Raw genomic sequence first — 23072 nt, forward strand, 5'->3', positions numbered from 1 at the left:
AGACCCTCTCCACTCTGAGTTTAAAAGTATCAATCTGTATATTTTGAGATCTCATGTACTCCATGGTGTTTGCTAATATTAGAGCTAAGTTTTTTCTGTGAAATCTTTAGTTTACGAAAAATATTTGTCTGAGGGATGAGACTGGAGTCAAACTTCAAATATTTCCAAAGGGCTGGCCAGATGTCCTAATTGAACAATCCACCCAAGAAGCCCACAGATCTGAGGTGTCAGCTTTATCTGAAACATCTACTTCCGCCAACAAGTACTTCCAGAACTCTGTTCAGTAACAGTGAACAACTCAGTAGGAATTCTTTTGCTTCTCCAGCTATGCAGTGAAAATGTCAGCTTTTCTTTTTTTTAATCCTCACCCAAGGACATGGTTAGAGAGATGAGAGGAGGGAGAGAGACCCGTGCGAGAGAGAAACATCGATCGGTTGCCTTCGGTACCTGCCGCCACCAGGGACTGAGCCTGCCACCCCAGTATGTGCCCTGACCAGGAAAAGAACCTGCAACCTTTCGGTGCATGGGACAATGCTCCAACCAACTGAGCTACTCCAGCCAGGCAAAAATGTTAACTTTTGATACGAGAAGTATTTTCATCAGGTTACTTGGATTTTGCTGTCACTTAATTAGGAATAATTACCGATTTTTATCTAATGCGATTTCAGATCTTTGGAACATGATATGAGTTTTCTCCTTCAATACTGATATAGCCAATTATGTTATTTCGAGCCCATTTTGTATTGTTGAAGTGAACTCTATTTGGGCAAATGGTCGTTTTTAAAAAATAGACTGAACTCAATTTGCAAATATTTAGGATTTTTGCATTATGATTAAAACCCTGGACTATTGTTCCGTCAATTTTCAACGATACCCTGCATTTAGACAAAGAACTTAGTAGCTTCCCTTCATTCTATGCCCTGACTAGCTCAACAGCATTGAAAACCTGCTTCAAAGATATAACAGATGTATCTGCAAGATCAGCTGGATGGGGAGGCTCCTGAAAAGATGTCTCTGGGAGAAAGAGATGTCTAATTTCCTTGTATTTATCAGTTATTAAGCTTTACTTCATACTATGTACTGGAGAACGTTTGTTTTTAATTTGCTAGGAATGGTCTGTTCTACATTCTCCACTTCTGGGTGCTAAGGAAGAGCTCGACAAACTTTCAGACTTTCCTGAGAAGCTGGAAATCCTTCCTGGTCCCCATAACACTAAATTATAAAATAAAGTCAGAAACAAACACTTGGAAAGCTGAACTTACACAAAGGGCAGCTTCAGGCCAAGACACTTATTTGCTAAAAATTCTCTGTATAGTAGAGTAGAGCTTCCAGAACAATCTAAACTCAAAAATAAATTCAAAGTACTCCAACATCATCCCTCAGACCCCAAAAACTGGTTTGAATTGTGTGGGTCTATTTATATATGGACTTTTTCAATACTGTAAATTTTCTCTTCCTATAATTTTCATAATGTCATTTTCTCTATCTTACTTTATTGCAAGGATACAGTACATAATACATATAGCATATAAAATGTATATTAATCAACTTTACTGGTAAGACCTGTCAAAAGCAGGTTATTAGCAGTTAAGTTTTTGGGGAGTTGAAAGTTACACATGTGACCCGGCTGGCGTGGCTCAGCGGTTGAGCATCGACCTGTGACCCAGGAGATCGCGGTTCGATTCCCGGTCAGGGCATATACCTGGGTTGCGGGCTCGATCCCCAGTAGGGGGCATGCAGGAGGCAGCCGATCAATGACTCTCTCTCATCACTGATGCTTCTCTCTCTCTCCCCCTCTCCCTTCCTCTCTCTGAAATCAATAAAAACATTTAAAAAAACAGCTGTGTGTGGATTTTTGACTGATGGGGGTTGGCACCCCTAACCCCGTATTGTTCGAAGGTTAACTCTATATAAGTACTATGGTTACCATATTCAGACAAGGTACAGGAACTCAAGGTAAGTCAAAGCTATATTATTTAAGTAATCAGCTTTTAGGAACGTCTCCCATTTTAAAAAATCAATGTGACTTCATTCTCATTTTTTTAGATTTAAAATAGCATATTTTACATAAAATTGAAAAAATACTTTTTTCCTTTTAAACATGCAAATAAATTTACTATATTAATCAGGCAAAGCAAACCAAAGGCACCCTCCATCTGAAAAATGATGTTAAAGGTCTATTCATTTAACAAAGACTTATATGCAAGATTGAGCTGGAATACGTATCTGCAGAAAGTAATAAATGGTAGTTAGATTCCCAAACCACTGAGAAAAACTTAATTCACATAATATGGTATTATATTATTATAACAGGCAGTAATTTCCTTTCGAACAGCATAACGTTTTTTAAATAAATTAAGACAAACACCAGGCAACACCTCCTAGAGCCCTCACGGAAAACGTTTGCTAGATGCTCACTGTGGTCGGGTTCAATGACTAAGGGGCCTTCTCCTTGAGGCCCTCTGGGAGTCCAGGGTACAGTTCCTGAGCTTCCACATAGAACAAGGTGTATTGCTCCTGTTTTTAATGGAGTACTGTGACATGTCCAGGCAGCATAAATGCAAAGGTACTTTAGGAAGGGGCCGGTGACAGATGACAAGGCAGCAGGGCTAGGCAGGAGCCTGTCTTGAAGGAATACCATGGACAAAGTGAAGTCCATTGGTCCTGCTACAGATAGACAAAGAGACATATTCCTCAGGGGCCACTGCCTTTGATGCCTAAAGGATAGTAAACATTTCAGACCTGATAGAAAATTGGAAGAATTACAGCCTCTCTCTCTATATCTTTTTGAAAACTAGTTTAACAGGAGATAACCATTTAAATAAATTATGCTATCTCCATTAGCTGAAACACTCTGTGGACATTTTAAAAAGACAAACTTCTATATTTATTAATATAGAACAATGCTTGTAAATAAATAAAAAATTAAGAGTTAAAAGATGTAAAGAAAGTTCTCATTAAAAAATTTAAAAACCTTTCTTAAAAGTAAATCTACCTTGCCCTAGCCGGTGTTACTCAATGGTAAGAGTGTCAGCCCACCCACCGAAGGGTCTTGGGTTCAATTCCCGATTAAGGGAACATACCTGGGTTGCAGGTTCAATCCCCGGCCCTGGTCCGGGTGCATGTGCGAGGCAACCAATCAATGTGTCTCCCCCTCTCCTTTCCACTCTCTCTAAAAATCAATGGAAAAAATATCCTTGGGTGAGGATTTAAAAAAAAAAAGTAAATCTACCTAAAACAAGGGCTGCAATTTTATAGTAAGTAGTGGAGAAATACATTCATAGGATTTTATTTTGAGTAAAACTTGAAATTATACATCTACTTTACGTCATATTTGATAAAATTTTGGTTACAATTATAATTCTGTGCTCTTCCAAGAAGTTAATAAAAGACAAATACTGAGAAACTGTTCTGGGAAAAGTGTATGATCAGTCACTTTGCTTTCACAGAACTTTTTTATGAACAGCGAATTTGCAATTAACAGCCAGTCACGACAGAACATAGCGATGCTCCAGACAGTACCTGGGGAGGACATGGATGCCAGCTGGGCTTTGCACTGGGACCTCTGCGAGGACAGCATCGCACAGCCCACATACAGGGCTTGCGTCTGCAGCACTGTCTTCACGCTGCAGCTCAGTGGATTTGAAAGGCTAGAACCATAGGTCCATAAAACTGAAAAGAACTTGAATAACTGAAAAACATCTTCTAGATGTACCTAAATTAAAACAAAAACAAAAACAGTGAGCTTCAGTTTTTACTAAATATAACACAGGCTGGTTCCAAATCCTTTTCTCTAGTACACTTACAGAAAATGTTTTATTACAGTATTTTGCTTTGTCTAATCACTGGAACATCTTCTACACTTGGTATTTTTGTAAACTGGGATGCAAATGAATTCAGAAGATTAGCTGTAACTCTGCACTTGAACACATTTAACAAACAAACAAAAAACCAAGGACGATAAGCTGAACACCAAGACGAGGCGGATGCGGGGGAAGCCTCACTAAGAAAGAACTTCCAAGATGAGTGAACAAGGTGAAGTGTGGCAAATGCAGCTGAGGCCTGTCAGACAAGGACGGACAGACAACTGACTGCCAGACCTGGGATGGTGTTTTAAGGGCAGCGCGGAGGTCACTGGTGCTATGATGAAGTTTCCTGACTGAATTACTACATATACTAAAACTCTCTGAACATCTGTTTCTCACTGGCGATGGCATTAACCCACCAAGCATACTGACTAAACACGTGAAGAGGCCAAACACATCAGGAGGCCTGTGGCAACGCTAGGCTCTGTCAAACCTCCTGCCTGGGGTCATGATCACAGCCCTGCTTTACAGTGCCTATGTTTACTATCAAATGCTCTTCACTGTTTAAAAGTCTCCTTTCATCCCAAACTGTCGTAACTAAAATAATCTGCGATACGTGCAAGGGAAGAATGTGCCCGAAGGATAGGAGGCTCGTACCTTTATGAAGAGTTTCATTAGCACCCTGAAGTGTGAGGTTTCAACACCACTGAGAATAACCTCAAAGAGCCCAACGAGCAAACGCAGGTAGTCTCTGCCATCTTCTTCCAGTCGCTCAGGGTTCCACCACACACCATCTATGCGGACAGGAGAGAGATGATGCATGACTTATGTGAACACTCTGCTGGAACTTCTCACTCAACACAAAGAACGGTCATGGAGCCAAGAATTCAGGTTTCCAGGGTATCTATCACACTCAAAAGACTCACACCTTGTCATACCTTTAGGAAAAGATTTAGGAGCCTTTAGTGCATGAATAAATTTTTTCAGCGAAAACAGGAGTAACATCGAGTCCTCCACAGCAACCCTCTGGGCAGAGTTAACCTGCTGTATGTAATGTGCCCACAGCTGCACTGGCATCCCTCTGTCTATCACCAGCTCAGCATGCCATTCCAAGGGGACTTCCTGAAATGGGAAGGAAACAAAAACAGCAGAGATTTAAAGAGGTTCTGAAAATGGGTTATATAGGTGGACTGCAATGATGTATGTGATTGATCATAAGCAAGATTCTGTCTGTATGTGAATTTAGGTGAGAGAACAACTCTAATCAGATTTTTAAAGAAGAGACAGAAATGAGCTAACCATGGATTCATTTTATGTTTTCTTAAAATACCATCCCTAAAAAACATTATTCATATAAACTGTGTTTATCAAAAGGTGCATTTCTAAACAGAAAGAGGAGGAGTTGGGTTTCCAAGAGATTGGTAAAGGGACTGTTCTCATCGCACATTTTTACTGCTAATCTAAAGGTACTGTAGCTGATTCTCCACATCTGCAGATGATTCTAAACAAGTAGCAAACAGTTAAGGTGTTTAGAAATTATACTGCCAATGCCAAAAGGAAGCATGAAAAAAGGTGTGGGGAAATGACAAACGAGCCTGTGCACAGAGTAATAATTTAGAAGAAAAACAGTCCAAAGCCAGACTTAAAAGACACTTTCTTTAGGGAGCTCTTGGCTCAACGTGCTGCCACAGCCAAAAAGGTGCTCATGACTCTTAGAGGTGATTAAATATAAAAAAATATAAAACCACACGTATCTCCGAATATATAAAGCACTCAATTTGTCCACACTTCTAACACTGAGAACAAACACAGTTCAGGTTATCATACTTTTACAAAAGAAAAAGTTAAAAGGGCCTGTCTCGGCTACTTTTTAAAATATGAAGATTTATTCCTTTAAAGTTTACATAACCTTAGCTATCAATGGCGATGACCAGAACTTCTGAAATCCTAAGGGTATATGTAAATGTAGAAAAGATGTGATTTGTTTAGTAAATCCTATGAGGAGCCCTCTGAAGTTTAGAGAATAAACAAAAACAAAATACTATTACACCTGGTAGGTATTAAAGGAAATAAGTATTACCTCAAGATGTGGTACTAGGCAAAGATATAAACTAGTAACTTAGTAACACTGTCAAGAGTGGGCTTGTAAGAGCTAAATCTAATGTACTATTAAAATAATACAAAAAGACCTATTTTTAGTAAACAAGAGCATGAGGGAGTCTTTTGTTCAGGCACTGACACATCTAGTGAACTCTCCATCACTAAAGGCAGGTAGAGCTGACACAATTGCCCTATAAAGATGACACAGACACAAAACAGTGCAACCCTGAAATACTATAATTCGATTAATTTTCTGCAAAAGAGAGCACCGATTCACTCTCCACTGCTCCCAAGGTGCTTCACATTCACTCCAGACCCAAACACCCAGCACCTCGGCCTCAGACTGTCAGCTCTGCCCTGACGAGCAGGCCGCCTCCACTTCACTCATCATGCAACCTTCCAGGGACCGCGCACTGCTTACCACGGCAGTAATGACACTTTCAAGCTTCTTTATTTTTTTCTGCAACAAACTGAAGACTCTTATCGCAAATGGAAAGTGAGTTCCTTTTAAAGATGAACAGCAAGAGACAAGCACGGCCATGATCACGTGGAAAGTCACTTTCTGCCTCAGGTTAAAGGGTTCCTTCTCTCCAATGTGGATTAAATGCTCCACCTGGAGAAATAGACACGGTCCATGACCTGCAACTCTCGGTTGGTTTGCGCCAAACAATTTTCTCTGCCTCAGGCCCCTCTAGGTATTATGTGTTTTACATTTCAAGTGAGATGACAAATACAAAGCCTTAAGAAAGTATTAGGCACTGACTTCTAAGTACTTATAAAAGTAATTTCGGAAATTACAATGAACATAACTGTACTTGCCAACTGGATGTCTTTAAATCACGAACCCAACACCTTCGCAAAGGCGTATTTACTACAGCAAAAGGAATTTTCTTCTCCTTTACATATTTTGCTATTTTAACAAAAATATAACTTTAATATTTTAAATGAGAGGGGGAAAAAGGAGATGAAAAAGTACACATTATTCTTACTGGTCCAACGTAAAACCACAATGAAATAAATTGTATAAAATGTTAAGGATTTCAATAATCCACAGACTATATGATACAACACTATACGTGTTTAAAGCAAAACAAAGTACTCAAGAATGCAAAAGTTAATTTTAAAAAAAGAATCTAGTAAAGCGAACACCAAGAATCTAGTAAGATTACAAGAAGGAAATGTGGGGGCTGGACTCCAGCAGTATACCTACCATCTTCAACATTGAAGACGGGTCCCCTGAATTTATATTGCCAGCCAACAACTCAATCATCTTCTGATTTGCTACACCAATTAGTTTGCCTGACTTTGTGCTTTTAATCACATTTTCGAGAGCTGTAAAAAAAAAAAATTAAACACAGGTCTCTTATGCCACCAACACTCACCTAAAGAGTCATGTAGAATAAGGAATTCAAGCAGAAACTTTACAATTTTCCTACAAAGGTTTGCTTTTTATTTTTCCTTTTACCCAATTCTAAATTTGTCTGTGGGTTAGTTTCTTTCTCAGTGTATATTTTTTATCTTAAGAAAAAGTTTTTAAATCTTGCTGGCATATACCATAAACATGACTTCAAACAGGTATAGCCAATTTTTAATCATACTTACCTTCTTTTTAAAGTGTTACCTGTTCATTTTTTCTAAAAAGCAAGTGAATTTCTCACCTTCTTTCCAGCCTCTTAGCATAGGATGCAGAGAGCAAATTCCTGATTTGGATAAATAAACAGCGAGTTTCATCTCGGCAGACCCTAGATCATCACTGTCAATGACCATGAAGGGAAGCAGATGTACCACCACCTGATTTGCCAACTCGTCATTTCCACTCAGCATCTCTTCTTTAATTAACATATCTGCTGCCACCTCAAGTACCTCATACCTAAAACATATAAAAGCACATTTGGTTCAGAGACACATTAGAGACGTCAATTCATCAAAAAATCATTACATTGTTCCAGCTCAAGTGACACCCTGGTCTCCTCATCAAACACCTTATTCAGAGACACCAGATGATCACTTAAAATCCATGCTAATAAAGGAATTATTTGGGACTAATTTTAAACTGCTCACTCGGTCAAATCTTTTTTTTTTGATAACAATCACATTAGGTTACCTGTAACATAAAACGTATCACACTACTTAACTCCACTAGAAATAAGATTTACTCATAAGTTCGAAAATTATCTGAACACATACTATATGCTAAGAATTAAACATGATAGATACAAAAAACTGTAAGACATGCTCTCTTCCTCTAAGCTTAGTCACTTTTCCATGCAAAAAGCTTAGGTGCCAAAAATGAAATAACCAGAGCTCATCAAATACTTACTATAGAGGTATCATGTGCCTCTTAGCTTATTTTACTTAATATATTTTTAAATTATAAAGTAATATATAATCCTTGTAAAAAAAACAAAAAAACAAACCCAAACATATAGGTTTATATAAAATAGAAAATGAAAGCTCCTTCCCATCCTACTTTCCAGATTTCAGTACATTATACATTATATACACTCCTTTTTCCACTTTATTAAGAAAAATTTCAAACAGAATAGTATTATGAACCCACACAAATCCAAATGGATTTTTTATAATGCAAGAGCATTGCATTAAGATCCATTTTATTACTATGATCAAAGTATCATATAGCTTAATTATAAGTTGCAAAAAATATGAAAAGCAAAAGAAATTTAATATAATTTCACAAATTCAAAATAGTATGAGGAGAAATGAATACATACCATGCTCTATTTTTTGAAAGTTCTGCTCTTTGAAAGAGATTCAGAAGATTTGAAACCGTCACTTCTGGAGTAAAGTGTCTCTTGAAAACCTAGAGAAAGAAGTATCCTGAGTAAATTTTTACTTGCTTCAAATATATATGGTGCTTATTAAATGAACTTTAAAAAACAATGAATTACAATGAATTTATCTCCCAGGAATCCTGGCATAATTCAGGAATTTTGTGAGAGCAATTTCTCAAAAGTGGCATTCATGAGCCAATTTCCCATGACCCAAGGTAAGATCCACAAAGTACTTCCCCTTTTCAAAGAAATTCCACATGCATAAAACTGTGCAACCTCATTACTCCCATCAGCTTTGCCCAACCAGGCTTACGTCTGTGCTCTCAAGAGAACTAATTTACAATGCAAGAGTAATTTTCAAATATATTCCTGCCTAGAACAGAGAATCACATGAGAAGGGCAAGAAACATTTACCAAAAAATGTGCATTTCAATGAACAACAAACTCACTCACCTCAAAAGCATTTACAGCTGACAAAACAACGTCTAGACTATCATCGCCTAATCGGGTTAAAATAGCTGCTTTGATGAAAGACTCATCCATACTCTCCTGAGCAAGAGGAAAAAAAAATTAATTTAGTTGTTGCTAAAACCTTGTAAGCTTGGTTTTGTGAAAAGCACTCCAGAACACCAGTCAAGGAACACAGGCTCTGCCCTGAATGCAAATTCAAATGCTCTAAGCACACTTGCATTGATCTGGATAACCTCTAAAGGGCCTTTTTAGATGAATAATTGTTTGGTACAAACCTTTTCAAATTTCCATGGAATACAATATGTGAAATCTAAATATAATTTTGTATTAAGGAGTTGATCATGTTAAAATGAGTGTGCCCAGATACTGAGAATGCACAGACTAAAGAACAAGTATGCCTGGGTTTCAATCCCGGCTCTACCACTTACTACCTGTGTGTCCTCAGGTAAGTTACTTACCCTTTCTAGGCCTCACTATTCTCATCTATAAAACAGAACTAATAACAATACCTGCCTCAAAGGGTGTTATAGGATTAAATAATGCATGTCAGTGCTCAGAAGAGCGCCTTACCCACAGTAAGTACTATTAAACATACTATCATTATCATTGAGGCTTTTACAAGGACAAGGACATGCACTGAAAAACCAGTCTGTCAAAAATTTAAAAAAAAGAGAGGCCCTATTTTTTCAATAACAAAAGAAAATAAAGCACATAATCATTCACAGTAACAGAAAAATAAGACTGCTAATCAACCTGAATAAATCCCTACCTGTAGGTGATAGAAAAGCAACTAAATAATCCTACAAAAAAAAATAAGAAAAATAGGTCACTCTGTTAGGAGATAAAATTAAAAACCTCTAGAATTCACAAAGCTGAAGTCAAAGTTTCATGTATCAAATGCCACCAAAATTTTCTCAAGAGCAAACAAGTAGCCAAATGTCCCAGCCTGAAATTCCAAAAGAGAACCTACAACACTGCGGCCTGTAGGCTGAATGTACACAGTGCCCTTCACCAAAAAACCAACCCCAGAGGTGGACGGGGGAGGAAGGGGTGAAAGGAGGAATCTTCCTATTACAACAAAGACCAGTATTCAATGAGTGTAATTATCCAACAAATCATAGGACAAACTGATCAGCAGCTTGTGAAAGAAACATAATTTATGCCAGATTGGAAATCACATAAATTTCAAACTTGAGTATACACAGGTCAACCATTTTTACAGAAACATTCTCACAGATCCTAATGATGCTTTTATTATTTATATACCAATAAACTTAAGTATAACTCCTTTAATATATAAAAAAATATGTTAAAATATAAAACAAAAAATTTACAAGTCAAATATTTAAAAAACTACAGAATTCAGATTGAGCTGAATGTAATGTGGTAATTCTGATGAGCTGAAATTAAATTCTACTTGTAATGTGAATTGGTCCTAAGTGCATGACACCAGTTCTAGAATTCAGCATGCTTATGCTACCATGCGCTACGGGAAAAGTATACACTGCTATAGCTCTTCTCTATTCCAGATATTTTTCAAATATGCAAAAAAGTAATACATGAAACAACTTTAAATATTATACAGATGAACATTCTATTTTAGTCATAGTAACTATGTTAAAATGTATACACAACTGACACTTCAAACCCATGATTTGAAGACTATGTAAAAAAAATTAAGAAGCTAAAGAAAAATTTTAAGTAAATCGTATCAGTGGTAAGCTAACACAGCAAAAACTGTGAAGACACTGCTTAAATAACTAAAGTTAGGAAAACCACACTCTATTTGAATTATTGCAAAGTCTTTGTAAAATATCATGTTGTTATAAAGGCAGAATTTACAATGTAAGTCAGTCTCTGTGTTTACTATTTAGAGCCACCAGAATTTTAAACACAAATACGACTGCAGGTACTGACGTGGAACACTGCTCCAAAAGTAAGACAATCAAAATCAAAATTCAAACTAAAAAGTTTCTGATAATTTGAGAACCTCTGCAAACTGATCTATAAATTTCTGTTTGAAAAACACTGAACTACAGCTAACTTAATAACCTGCAATGTGGAAACAAGCAAACAGTTGTTATTAGGGTATATCCAGTCACAATGGTGGCTAGAGCATGTCTGGTCCTAAGTCTCTGTCCCATGAACTCTCATCTGCTTTACTCAGCTTATCTCTATAATTACACAATATGATTCTGGGTGGTGACTTCAAATTCTTATTCTAGAATTATACTGTTCACCAAAAGGATAAAAACATCACAAATGAAAGCTGTTTGACACAAACCTTTGATGTTTCCAGGATATTTTTCAGGTGATTAACGGCCAAAAGTCTCACAGGGGCAAGTGGATGATTCAGACTGAGCATCAAGGAGGTATCAGAATCTGCTAAAAACTGTAGGATTCATCAAATTACCAAATGATTTCACCACTAAATCTGAGCAGCATATGATCAAGAATAAAAACCAGAGAAAACCACCCCAAACTGCCCTACACATTCCGTTACTAATTTCACAAACCAAAAAGGAAGGCAAAATCTTTATCTCCAGAATATGGTATGAGTTATGACAGATGAAAAAATGCGTATTGTTAATGCTGAGATTTCCTGTATACTTGTGTCTGTATATAGGTTTAATTTAGTAATTCTGTAAAGTAACTTTACTTACTTTATATATATGATTCCAAAGGCAAATGCAATTCCTCTAAATGATACAAGTGACACTCAAAATAGTAACAGCCTACTTGGCTTATGTAAACAGACTAAGGAAATCTGTATACCAAACTAAGATCTGGAAATGAAAAACCATTAAAGACGCAAGTCTAATTATGAAAGAGGAAAACTAACAATCACGTTTGTCCCGATAACATTTACTTTCAAGGCTAATTGTAAGAACTGCTTAAATGTTTAATTTCTAGTATAAAGATTTAGGGTGAATCACAAGAAAATTACTGAAGTTCTAACATGATCACAAAATAAAAATCCACCTCCTTTATTCTGACCAATGGCTGAGCCACCAACGGTTGGCTGCGCCACACTGGGAAGTGCAGAGGAGAAAGGGAAGGACACTACAAGCCTCAGTGAGGCCACCTTCTGAAGAATGCTAATGCACATCATATATACAGTCTCCAAACAATACGTTTCCTGAGGTAAGTACCATATTCAGTTAAAGTCCTGTACCTTTCTCCAGGTATTCAATCCCTGCCTCACAGCCTTACCTCAGATAACCAGACAAAACTGTGTAAAACCACCTCTCCATAAAACACTTCAAAGACAGAAATAAAGTAGCATATTTCCTTCTGGAGTTCTTCAAGGACCCACACAAATATACCCTAAGTTGTCTTAACTCCTCTGAAAAAAACTTACCTGATACTTTCCTCCACTTGTAGAGAGAGAGATAAACTGGTGAAAAAGCTCTTGTTTTTTCAGGTCTGTAATTTGCTTTAGGTGTTCCTCTAAGACAACATCTAATGTTCTGGGATATCTGGGAAGAAATTAAAAGAGTTAATTCATATAAAAAATTATACAAAGTTATTAGCCACACGCACCCTACATACACAAAAGACATAAAGTTTTAAAAGTTACCAAGATTAAGACTAAAATTTTAACAGATGGAATATGTAAAACCAAGTGATATTAATCAAGTTTGTTACTATGACTTACAACAAAAGAGTCTCTCTATAAAAAAATTATGCTCTCCACAGTCCCCACACAACCTCCTCTAATATTTCAAATATATTTAAATCCTGTACCTGTACCTCTCTTGAAGAGGGAAAAAAGGACAATCTCTTTACAATTCATTTACTGTATTAAATTGAAACAAGAGGTACAGATTAACAAAACAAGAGGCACAAACTCATGTAACTTACTTGCTTTCCAAAAGTCTGATAAGTGGAAGAAACTGTTCATTAAGCAAAGATACTTTATCAGGATCAATTTCTTCCTGTGAGCTATATGAAATATACTCTTCAAAAAGAAGGCTGCAAAACAAAACCAATATTAGCAGACATGAAAGTTATTGTTTGCTGAGTACCTATCACGTTCTGGGTAGTTTAGAAATATTATCTCTAACCCTCATACCCTACTAGGTAGAAAATTATACTTATTTTACAGATACAACAAACACTGGGGCTAAGAAATATTATAATCTGAGGTCAAATGAGACCAGAAACAGCTGTTGCACTGGTGAAACCTACTGTGCCATACAAAGATGAGTGGGGTTTTTAGCTCCAGTCTGATTGTAGAGCCCAAGCTCTCAACTACTTCACGTGTATACTCCCTTAATTCTCAAGCCAACCCTCGGAGCAAGCAGCACAAATGACGACACACCAGCAAATGGGCACCCGCCTGATGTCGCACATGGCAAACCCAGATGCAGGCAGCCTGGCCTTCAGAACTTCCTACTCTACTCTCCTGGAAATGACAGAGGCAGGGGTCAAGTCCATGTCTGACTGCAATGCCTATGTTCTTTGCATTGTATCCAGCTGCCCTTTAAGCAAGTAAATAAAATGGGAGACTGAACTATTTTTACAGAAAAGAAATAACCTTCACTTTATGCCAGCCCTAAGTATGAAGCTTCTAGCTGATATTTACTGAATACCAACTGTAATGTTTTGTTTCAGGCACTTTGGTCCATTTATTATTAGGAAACTAAACAGCCACCATTTACACGTAGCTATAACCCAAATTTAGCTTAACTATTAACTTTCCATGATCATGTGTAAGCACTAAAGCAAAAGAAATTACTTTTTATGTTGTTACTATTACTGGACTAAGTACTTATAATTAATAAGTTGATATGGACAACACAAGAAATACATTACAAAGGGATACTGGAAAACTGCTAATCAATCCTGAACAGTACACTAAGCCACAAAAATACAAATCAGAAGCCTGTTAAAAATAACTGCTTACCTAGCCAAAAAATGGTCTAAGTTGTTCTTCAGTGATATACGGGTAAGAACAGCTTCCAAGTGTTTCCTGTAGATCTGACCATCCACTCCTTCAGCTTCCTCTCCTTAGGACATACGACAAATAAAATGGATTGGGGAAAGAATTTCGGCACGCTTACACTACTAAATTCACTCACAGCAGAAACTTTCCTGCTGGAATAACTTTAGAACAAGACACTAAAACCTGCTTTTGGGTTTTTTAACCTATTTTCAAAAGTGTATTTCACCTATTTGGTCATTTATATATTTCAAAGCATTTTTACTTATATTACCCTCATTTATCCTTTACCTGAAATTCCCTGAATTCTTAAAAACAAGTGTGACTACAACTACCTCATTGATGACAGAGAAGTCCAAACACTAGTCTTCCCCAGGTCAGTTACAAATAGTTGAAGCTGGGACCTGAACCTAGGTCTCGTTAAACTACAGTCATCCCCCTTTATCCATGGGGATTATGGCTGAAGACACCAGTGCATGCCTGAAACCTTGGACGGTGCCTGAACACTATATATAAAGTGTTTTTCCTATACGTACATACCTATGATAAAGTTTAACTTATAAGGTAGGCACAGAAAGAGATCAACAACAAAAACTAATAAATAAAAGTTATAACAATACACAGTAATAAGTTATGTAAATGTGGTCTCTTTCTCTCAAAATAATCTCACTGTACTGTACTCACTCTTCTTTTGGTGATGATGTGAGATGATAAAATGCCTTATTAAGTAAAAAACTTTCACCTTTTCATTTAAAGTGCTTTTCGGCTTCTCTGGCAGATCTGACTTCTCAGCATTGCCATTATTAAGTGAAATAAGAGTGACTTGAACACTAGCACTGAGACAGCTGATCTGATAATGAAGAAGTGACTAAGTGACTAACAGGTGAATTAGCATTTATCCTGCAGAAACGATGGAGAAAGGGATAACTCATGTCCCGAGAGGGACAGAGCAAGACTTCATCACGATACTCAGAACCACACACAATTTAAAACTAATAATTTATTTATTTCTGGAATTTTCCATTTAATATTTTCGGATCATAGTTGACCACAAGTAAATGAAACTGTGGAAAGCCAAAGGGAGGACGACTGTATCTCTGAAAATAGGCTAAACATTTGTCCCAATACCTCCTTACTGAACCAAAAGTTGTCACCTATTTCAGATTCAGTAAAATAATGTATGAACCAGAATTTGGCCCTACCTTCAAAGATTGGGATCACATTTCTGATCACCATCAGAATAGGAAAAATACCCATTCATTTATGCTTAGTTATGTTTCTGAAACATATTTAAACAAAGATTAGGTTAAGCAAACCTTATTTTCTAATAGACTAACATGTATTTGGAGATGTCTTTCTTAGTACGTCTTTCTTAGTCCAAGTAGCAATAGGACCAAAGCCCAGCTGGTGTGGCTCAGTGGTTGAGCATCGCCTTATAAACCAGAAGGTCATGGTTCTATTCCCTGTCAGGGCACATCCCTGGGTTGTGGCTCAATCCCTACTACGAGGCATGCAGGAGGCAGCTGATCAACGACTCATCACTGATGTTTCTCTCTCTCTCTCATGAAAACGTATTTTAAAAAATTAAAAAATATGGACCAAGTATTTCTCCCTTATCTTTCTGTATTTATTGAAGAATAAAAACCATGTAATACAAGCCATCACTTTCTAATTAATTTTGGATTTTTATGCATGAGATTTTCTTGGTCTTATATTTTCAATGATTCAAGGGAGAAAAACTCTATAGTGAGCAACTGGATATTTATTGTGAATGAAATCACTAAAATTCATCAACTATCTAAATGAGAAGGGAAAGTTTTACTCAGCAACATATTTTTATTGTTTTAAAGTAATTTCATAGCCTTTCCTGTAGAAACTGTGTAATAACGTACATTTAAAAAAAAAAAAGAATTCTGAGCATATCAAAGATTCTATTTTCTCCAACCAACCTGCTCTCCACTCCAAAGGTATCTCACTTAAGAAAAATAGACAAATTACACAAAAACAATTGGTTAGCAAAAACTTTTAAGTATCTTAAAGATATGAGCATGGGAATGGCTCCTATTTTAAGAATCAAATATTAGAAACCAAGTTTTTGGATGTAAAATGTAATACCAGGTACCTGTAACATGATTAATGATAGAGACGACCAGATGGGGGAGCATGTAACGCAGAAGAGGACTGACGTCGTATGTCTCAGAAATCCCGTGCAGTATTGTAATAAGATCAGGAACATTACACAAGTGAGGAAATGGCCTTTGAAGAAACAAGTACATAAAGTTATTACACAATGTTATACAATGAATGGCAATTTATCTTTAAAAAAATTATTCAAAATAATTTCATTCACCTCTAATATCATTTCTCAATTCAATTGTACGTACTTTTTCCCAAGGCTCTCTGGCTTCTGTCTCTGCAGGAGCACTATCAAGCAACTCAGTCCATCCTTGATCAAAGAGGGAGTTTTAGTCAATGTTTTGATAATCTGTGACGCCAATGAATTGACGAAGGTATCTTCCATTGTCACTTTCACAGAAATCTGACATATTATCATATATGTTGCAGCTCTGTAATCTGGTAAAGATGATTTCAATCCCTAAACATTTTTTAAAATACAAGGGAAAATAACAAACTATATTATTTTATTCTACATAAAATATTACTTTACCTTGACAAATTACACATGCCATAAACTAGAGATTAATACTACCTAATGCACACTCCTCAGAAGTGAAGCACTAAGATGCTGACTCCCTTTCCTGGGTGGACATAAAGAAGAGACATGTCTCTTGGACGAGAGGAGGGATCCCAGAGGGTCTCCCCACTCAAACACACACCACACATCCTAACAGGAGCCAGGGAGCTCTTTTTTTATATGCAAACTCCCACCCATGTAAGGGAAACTTCAATCAGAAACAAAGAGTATCTGAGTGAAGACAATGATCGTGGGACACTGGTGGGAAATGAAAGCAGTACCTCCGTGGGGATCTGGGAAGGTGGCAGGCACCAAGGCAACTGGGAAGAAGAAATGCTAAGAAGCGGGTCAGTGCAAAAAGAATGACGAGAGCCTGTGCTTTAAAGATTCTCTAATCCAGTCTTTCCAGTGAGGTAACATGACTACTAAGAAAAGAGACCTGGGAGAGAAGACCACCATGTGAAGGTGGGCAGAACAGGAGTTATGCTACCATGAGGCAGGGAGCACCAAGGGTTGCCAGCAACACTGGAAGCTAGGAGAGATGCCTGAATTCTCCCTCAGAGGCTCCAGAAGGAACAAACCCTGTCGACACCTTGATTTCAGACTTTTAACCTCCAGAATTGCGAGACTATAAATTTCTGTTTACGCTAAGAAAAAAATAAAAAAGAGAAAACATATATATCTGGGAGACAGGACAAGGCCAAATATCTAACATTTATTCTTTAAGAAGCCCTAATTAAGATCTTCCTCTGGCTCGGGGGTTTGAGCATTAACCCATAGACCAGGTGGTCAAGATTTGATTCCGAGTCAGGGCACATGACCAGGGTACAGGCAAAATCCCCAGTAGGGGGCGTGCAGGAGGCAACTGATCAACGTTTATCTCGCATCATTGTTGTCTCTCTCTCTCTGAAATCAATAAAAATATACGTAAAAAAAATTTTTTTTTTGACGATACTACTCTGGTAAGTTTATAAGACAAAAACAAGTCATATTTTTTACCTAAAAATTAAATCTCGTCAACCATCTGAAATTGTCAATTTCAGAACATTTACGTCTAAGTTAAAACTTTAAAAGCAATAATATTCCTTCAAGTACAAAATAATCTATTATACACTTGAGCAGGGCCAACCTTTTGGACATAAGGAAATAGCTTAGCAACTACATTGTCCGATATGTCCTCGGCAGCCACCAAAGCAGACACGATGGTAGAGGCATAAAAAGTTAACAGAACCCTTAACTGCGCTGAACTCCCAGGATACTCAGCAAAAGCCTGGAACAAAAACACAAAACACATTTAAGGAGTGAAAGGCCAATTAATAAAAGTATAAAAATATTTACAGCTCTCAATTACCTCAGGCTGATATTTAAATTTTTACACAACACTAAATACACAAATTCAATGGTTCAATTGAACACGACAAGGCTGACTGAACAAACTTCCTGACATTTTTAGGTTGTCTCTTTAAACTGTTTCAACAATCATAAATACAGGGTGTCCCAAAAACATGTATACACACTTTAACAGCTGATAGCTCAACTGATGTTTCTTTTCAGCCAGACTAAGCTTTGAACAAAGGAAATTCATTCTAAAATGCTGCTGGAAGTTTGAAAACGCAGTTGAAGTACAAACACTGCCTTTATAATTTTTCAAAGTATGTAGACATTCATTCCAGTTGAAGCCAGACTAAGCTTTAAACAAAAAAAATTTATCCACTAGACTTTTTTATGGGGATATATAAAAGATAAAGTTCACAGTACAAAACCAGCAACAGTCAAACAAAATGATTCTTTATGTTTGCAATTTCATTGCTTTGAGTTATCAGCAGCGCCTGGACCAGAACAGTCAGCAGTTTCAAAACAGGCATTCACAAAACAATTATTCATTTCTGCAGATCCTTTTAAATTTTGAAAATGAACTATATGTTAATAAACACTGACTTTATAATCATTCAAAGTGTATATACATTTTCTTGGAACACCCGACAGAATTTGGCAAGGAATAATTCATTTTTGTAGAAAAATATCTTTAATGATGAAAGACTGACCCCACTACTCACTTTCCTGAACAAGCCATTTAACAAAAGGAACTTCCTCCAAGTACCACTGTTAATGGGGAAGGCCTCAGTACGATTTCTCCACTCAGAGCAAGCAATCTTTTAATAGAATTATACATTCATGAAATACACTACTCACCTTCACAGACTTTGTTACCAGACTACAAATGAAATCCATGAATCCAAGATCTTTGTAGCAGTGGGTAACCAAAGTTCCCTTAGCTAAGGGTACGCCCGATTGCTGTCAGAGACAGAGGGACAGTCAGTGACTGGTTGTTACCTTTAACCCTCACCTGAAGATACATTACTATTGATTTTAGAGAAAAGGGAGAGAAACACTGACATGGCAGAGACACATCAATTAGCTGCCTCCCATACCTGAAACCCAGGCATGTGCCCTTGATCAGGTCGAACCCATGACCCTTCAGTGTGCAAGCCAAGGCTCTAACCAGTTAGCCACACTGGCCAGGGCATGCTGAGTAGTTTGAATAGAAGCTTTATCAAAAGTTGATCTTCTCTTATTGAACATTCTTCAGTTCAAATTCTTTACATCCAAACTCTTTCACTTTCCTACTTAAAAATTCCCATACCTGTGCTGGCCAGTGTTGCTCAGTGGTTAGAGCGTTGGCCCTAAGACTGAGGGTCCCAGGTTCAATTCTGGACAAGGGCACATACCTTGGTTGCAGACTCGATCCCCGTGAAACACGTGTGGGAGGCGACCAATTAATGTTTCTCTCTCTCCCTTCCACTCTCTCTGAAAAGCAATGGAAAAAATATCCTCAGGTGAGGATTAAAAAAAGAAAATTTCTCATTCCTGCCCTGTCCAGTGTGGCTCAGTTGGTTGGAGCATCACTGTACACCAAAAAAGGTTGGGGGTTCAATTCCTGGTCAGGGCACATACCAAGGTTGCGGGTTCGATCCCCAGTTGGGGCGCGTATGGGAGGCAACAGATCAATGTTTTTCTTTTGAATTGATGTTTGTTTCTCTCTCTCCCCTCATCTTTCTCTAAAATCAATAAACATGTCCTCGGGTCAGGATTAAAAAAAAAAAAATCCCATTCCTTCTTATTGTAATTCAGACCCTTGACCTCACTGTCATAACCCATACAGTTAATTCTTCCCAGTTGTACCACCAGTTAGCCTACTTTTGTCCCGACTGCCCTCCTCCCTTGCCTGAATCGCTATGCCCAAAATTCAGTAAAATTCCTACTGACAACACAAATCTACTTTCCTCTATTGTATGTTGCAAACAAAGTGGTCATGGCAAATCAGTTGTTTTACTACAAAATCATTCTACCTGACCTTAGCCAGACCCATCCTATAAAGCAACCATCTTTTATTCATCTGTAAGTTAATTCCTAGCATCTTCCTTACAACTTTAATACTTTCTTAAAGTCCTTCAAGTTTTCCTCATCCTTTTGATTTTTGTTAAGTATTTTCTGCTTTTCTTCACCTCCAACTTTTTTTAAGCTATTCATCTCCAAAATTTAAAATACCAGAGAGTATAAAATAATGGGAAGACAAGCTTTAAAATTGGCTTATTCAAATCCCAACTCTCCCACTTTATAGTTATGTAAGCTCTGGCAAGTAGCTTATTCTCTGAGCCTGTCCTCATCTGTAAAAATGGGAATTTTGTGAAAACCCAAGATAATATATAGGGTGTGGCAAAACTAGGTTTACAGTTGTTCATACGGGAAATAGTACAATAATTAATAAATAGCACAAGAATAAACTCTGTTTCTCCCACTCACAACTGTAACCCTATCTTTGCCCCATCCTCAGTGTAAATTGCCTAGCCTGTATCAGGCATAAATAAAAGCCAGCTGTTATCCATGAGTTTAAAATGGAAGTTAAGAAATAAAAGTGATGGAGGTAATACTTGGACCACCCTCAGACGCACTAATGACTTTTATTTTTTCCAAACTACATCTCCTAATCAAGATTTGTAATAACCAGATACGTGTCATTCAACAATCATACCTTAACTGGAAACAACCAGAACCATTTGTGCTTTGAATTATTAATTTTTAGAAGCTGTATAACCCGCACAAATATTCTTGTCTCATGGTATGGTAGAACACAAGCAATGAGGCTATCTTGATTATAAAGATGGATGTGGAACCTGGGGGGGAAAGCAAACAATTCAAGTTGACACTAAAGTTACAAGCATATATTTCCTTACATGTCCAAATTGTGTTATCACTGAGCTAAAACTACTCAGAATGAATACCAGCAGAAACCACCACATACATAAGCTATTTTGTACTGAAGTACTCAACAAGAGTCGGCCAATTCTTATGCAGTAATACTTTTAATATTCGATACCAAAATTTATATCCCATTCACTTTCTCTCAGCTTTGTTTCAACCTGTTATTACATTAACATAACTGTGGGATCACTGCAGTCAAACCCAAAGAGAAGCAACTGGTCCACCAGGCAGCAAAGCTCAGCTTCTCTTCGTGCTCTAAAGTTCACTTTCCACAGCTGCCTCAGTTTCCCTTATTATAATAATTCTAAAACCAAAAGACAGACTAAAAATAAGACCACATTACTTTCTTTGAGTTAAAAAAATTACCAAATCACAACCCTATATAATTTGTCCATGAACTTCACAAAGCTTTGTATTGGTCCCTCCACCCTACTAACAAAAGACACTGTCACATACAGGAAATCCTTTCTAGCCTTTAAGACTTAGCTCAAATGCTTCCTTTTCCAAGCTTTTCCTAATTCCCCCAGCCAGTGATCCCTCTTATATCTGTCTACACTCTACTTGTATCTTTCTCAGAGCACCACACCACTCTGAATTTTCTTAGTTTTATATGTAGCTTGCTTAGTTTTGTATGTGATGTTACTACTTTCTCCACTAAGCTTTCCTCAACTACTCAGGTAGTCCTACAGGCCCCAAACTTTGCATACACCTTTACTGAAGCATTTATTTCTAACTCAGTGTTACATGAATAAATGCAGAACCAAATGTAAAAAGTGCTCCTTACATTAATTGATCTATTTGGGGGAAATTAAGTTCTAGAAGACAGAGAAAAATATTATAGACTTGATTCTTTTTTGTCTGATGAGTCTAACATTCTGATAATCAGAAGCCCCCAGATAAAATTGTTTTCTTCGTAACTCACTTGCTTCTTCAAGGGAAGTCACTTTACCACCATCTCTCCAATTAATGAAACAGAAATCTTTCTTCTCTTAAAACATATATATGGGTGAATAAACAAAAATGTGTAAGCTGTGATGAGATGCTAGTGAGAAAATAAAACTGAATAACCTTACTGAGACAATTCCTGAAGTGGATGAAATACCAGACCTTGAACACAAGCTTGTATCCAGCTTACTAGGTATACGACTTAGGCAACTTAATCTCTCTATGCCTTAGTTTTCTCAATTATAAAATGGGGACAAGTATCTTCCCATAGGAATGTTGTATGAGACAATGCACGCAAAGTGCTCACTCACCACGGGGCCTGGTGGGTAAATATTCAATACATGATAGCTATAATGGTTTTTCTAAAGTTATGGTATTTTAGAAGATACTATTCCCCTCTCCCAAACCCCTGATTTTGGTATTTTGACAAGAAAAAAGTCCCCTTTGCTCCAAATACGCAGTAACAACTGGTAATGACAAAGTGACATGAGTGCCTTAGAACTAGTGAGGTTTATCCTCAAGATCTTCAGCGGTTCTGTTTCAGTATTAACAAAAGCGAGTTTAACGGCAGAAGGGCATGCTCATCTCACCTCATCATGCTTATCTTACTGCATCTCCAGACATCCTGCTAATCTCTTACCTAATTTTTCAGCTTTAAGTTGATAAATGCTGTCATTACTTAATTTTTTTAAAGATCAAAGTTGTTAGCCCATAATTATTCCTGTAATTCCATTTGCTACCTGTGAATCAACCACTCCAGGCACTTCTGTGCTGGCTTCAGCAGGAAGTAAGGGGACAAGTGAACAAGGAATAGTGAAATGTTTTCATCCAGCTGTCTGTTCACTGCTTTGGTCTGAACGCTGCGCTCCAAGGTCTTTGCTAGCTGGCTGAACAACGGTGCTTCAAACTGCTCAAAGGAAGGATCGATTCCAAGCAGCTCCTCCAAGCCAGTGCATCCTAGGAAAAGGCCAGTTTATTTAACAATTCTTTGCAAGAAAACTCATCTCACCCCTCTTTTACAGTTTTACTCACCCCTAAACAAATTCTCTGAATTC

The 23072-nt window shown here is 37.3% G+C and overlaps 1 protein-coding gene across 1 annotated transcript in view; it reads right to left on the reverse strand.

Annotated features, from left to right (window-relative positions):
* HEATR1 (HEAT repeat containing 1) overlaps positions 1–23072 on the reverse strand; it is a 46007-nt gene that overhangs the window by 21969 nt on the left and 966 nt on the right. The window contains exons 3-20 of the mRNA XM_081123782.1: positions 22758–22974; positions 20843–20984; positions 19003–19104; positions 17939–18079; positions 16499–16710; positions 16237–16370; positions 14079–14181; positions 13034–13144; positions 12531–12648; positions 11454–11561; positions 9152–9247; positions 8639–8727; positions 7565–7776; positions 7117–7238; positions 6328–6519; positions 4745–4928; positions 4464–4600; positions 3523–3715 (exon numbers count right to left, since the gene is read on the reverse strand). Coding sequence (XP_080979908.1) covers positions 3523–3715; positions 4464–4600; positions 4745–4928; positions 6328–6519; positions 7117–7238; positions 7565–7776; positions 8639–8727; positions 9152–9247; positions 11454–11561; positions 12531–12648; positions 13034–13144; positions 14079–14181; positions 16237–16370; positions 16499–16710; positions 17939–18079; positions 19003–19104; positions 20843–20984; positions 22758–22974 — 2613 coding nt within the window. The remainder of the gene's footprint in view (positions 1–3522; positions 3716–4463; positions 4601–4744; positions 4929–6327; positions 6520–7116; positions 7239–7564; positions 7777–8638; positions 8728–9151; positions 9248–11453; positions 11562–12530; positions 12649–13033; positions 13145–14078; positions 14182–16236; positions 16371–16498; positions 16711–17938; positions 18080–19002; positions 19105–20842; positions 20985–22757; positions 22975–23072) is intronic.

The sequence above is a fragment of the Miniopterus schreibersii genome (assembly GCF_964146895.1).
Source record: "Miniopterus schreibersii genome assembly, chromosome: 21".
NCBI lineage: Eukaryota > Metazoa > Chordata > Mammalia > Chiroptera > Miniopteridae > Miniopterus > Miniopterus schreibersii.